The sequence below is a fragment of the Sinocyclocheilus anshuiensis genome, unplaced genomic scaffold (genome assembly GCF_001515605.1).
Source record: "Sinocyclocheilus anshuiensis isolate Anshui unplaced genomic scaffold, SAMN03320099.WGS_v1.1 scaffold1582, whole genome shotgun sequence".
Taxonomy (NCBI): domain Eukaryota; kingdom Metazoa; phylum Chordata; class Actinopteri; order Cypriniformes; family Cyprinidae; genus Sinocyclocheilus; species Sinocyclocheilus anshuiensis.
This window is the reverse complement of record NW_015542419.1, coordinates 22,639-24,253: the sequence shown is the minus strand read 5'-3', so window position 1 is coordinate 24,253 and position 1,615 is coordinate 22,639. Positions and strand designations below refer to the sequence as shown.

The 1,615-nt window shown below is 48.7% G+C and overlaps 1 protein-coding gene across 1 annotated transcript in view; it reads left to right on the top strand.

Annotated features, from left to right (window-relative positions):
- The window catches only part of LOC107693475 (tyrosine-protein kinase JAK2-like), a 25,975-nt gene that overhangs the window by 10,043 nt on the left and 14,317 nt on the right, over positions 1-1,615 (top strand). The window contains exons 8-12 of the mRNA XM_016492879.1: positions 85-196; positions 358-544; positions 619-740; positions 1,197-1,331; positions 1,417-1,504. Of these exons, the coding sequence (XP_016348365.1) occupies positions 85-196; positions 358-544; positions 619-740; positions 1,197-1,331; positions 1,417-1,504 (644 nt within the window). The remainder of the gene's footprint in view (positions 1-84; positions 197-357; positions 545-618; positions 741-1,196; positions 1,332-1,416; positions 1,505-1,615) is intronic.

The following is a 1,615-nucleotide window of genomic DNA, read 5'->3' as shown; positions in this document are numbered from 1 at the left end:
CACACACACTCACACACACACACACACACACACACACACACACACACACACAGTCTTCAGAAATGAACTGTTTTCTCGGGTCAGGACTGAGTTCACCATCAGCCGCTTGCGCCGATGTGAAAACCACAGGGGCGTTTATATCCTGCGGTGCAGCCCGAGAGACTACGACCGGTACTTCCTGTCCTTCGTGGTTGAGGTGAGTGTGTGTATGTGGATTATATCACAGGCCAGAGGATGTCTTTATTTCTTTCAATCCCAAGCAGCAATTAACTTTCAGCTCAGTGTGTGTTTTATTGATCGTCTGTGTGTGTGTGTGTGTGTGTGTGTGTGTGTGTCTGTGTCTCTGTGTGTCTGCAGTTTGAGGGTCAGCTGGAGTTTAAGCACTGTCTGGTCGTTCGCTCTCACTCGGGAGAGTTTGTGCTCAACGGAGCTACATGCAGCTTCAGCCGTCTGGGTGAATTACTGCAGCACTACCAGAAGGAGGCACTGCGCTCCGACAGACACGTGTTCCAGTTCAGCCGCCGCTGTCCGCCGCGCAGCAAAGGTCAGACGCAGATCTCTGCTTCGGATCAGACGCGCCGGCGGAACTGTGTGAGTGACGTGTGTTTGTGTCTGTAGATAAATCCAATCTGCTGGTGTGCAGGAGCAGCCAAACCTCTGACGCGTGTCTCTCGCCGTCTGAACTCAAACACGTCAACCAGATGATCTTTCACAAGATCCATAAAGAAGATCTGGAGACGGTGCGTCTGAACACACAGATCACGCCAGCTACACTCACACTCTCAGCCCAAATCACATTATTTGTGTATCCTTTGATAAGATTGGAATCTTATCTGAATGATTGATCGTCTGCACTGTGTATCACAACTGTTCAGAGTGTTTCTTTCATCTTACAGAGTATCTGCATTTCTATAGCAGTGATGTTGCGTTGATATACAGTACTGTGCAAAAGTCTTAGAACACTTTGTGCTGTACTGTACCTGCGCCAAAAAAACCCCAGCAACAGCCACATATGAATGTGGCTTTTAAAGGATTTCATGTGCTTTTTTTCCCCAATCACACTTGCTAAATATGATTGGATTCCAATTGGAAATGCACAAAAATCGGATTTGGGCTTTATGTTCATGTCATACCTGGATATGGAAGTGCAGGTGCATCTCTTTCTGATGACGTTCCTGTAATGTTTTGGCGTTCAGAGGGAGGGTTTGGGTCAGGGAGCGTTCACGCAGGCCTTCCGCGGCGTCCGGAGGGAGCTCGGAGATTACGGAGAGATCCACAAGATGGACGTGGTGCTCAAAGTGCTGGATAAAACCCACCGCAACTACACTGAGGTACTGTGGGAAAAACCCAAGCGTCTTTGTCTTTCTCTTCATGAGTCTGATCAGCGCAGGGCATCATGGTTTCTCTCTCTGACAGTCGTTCTTCGAGTCGGCGAGCATGATGAGCCAGCTATCCCACAAACACCTGCTGCTCAACTACGGTGTCTGTGTGTGCTCTGATGAGCGTGAGTATCACACACACACACACACACACACACACAGACACACACACACTCACTCTCTCACACACACACACACATAAGCTAGAGTGAATCTCACAAAACCTGTCACGAACA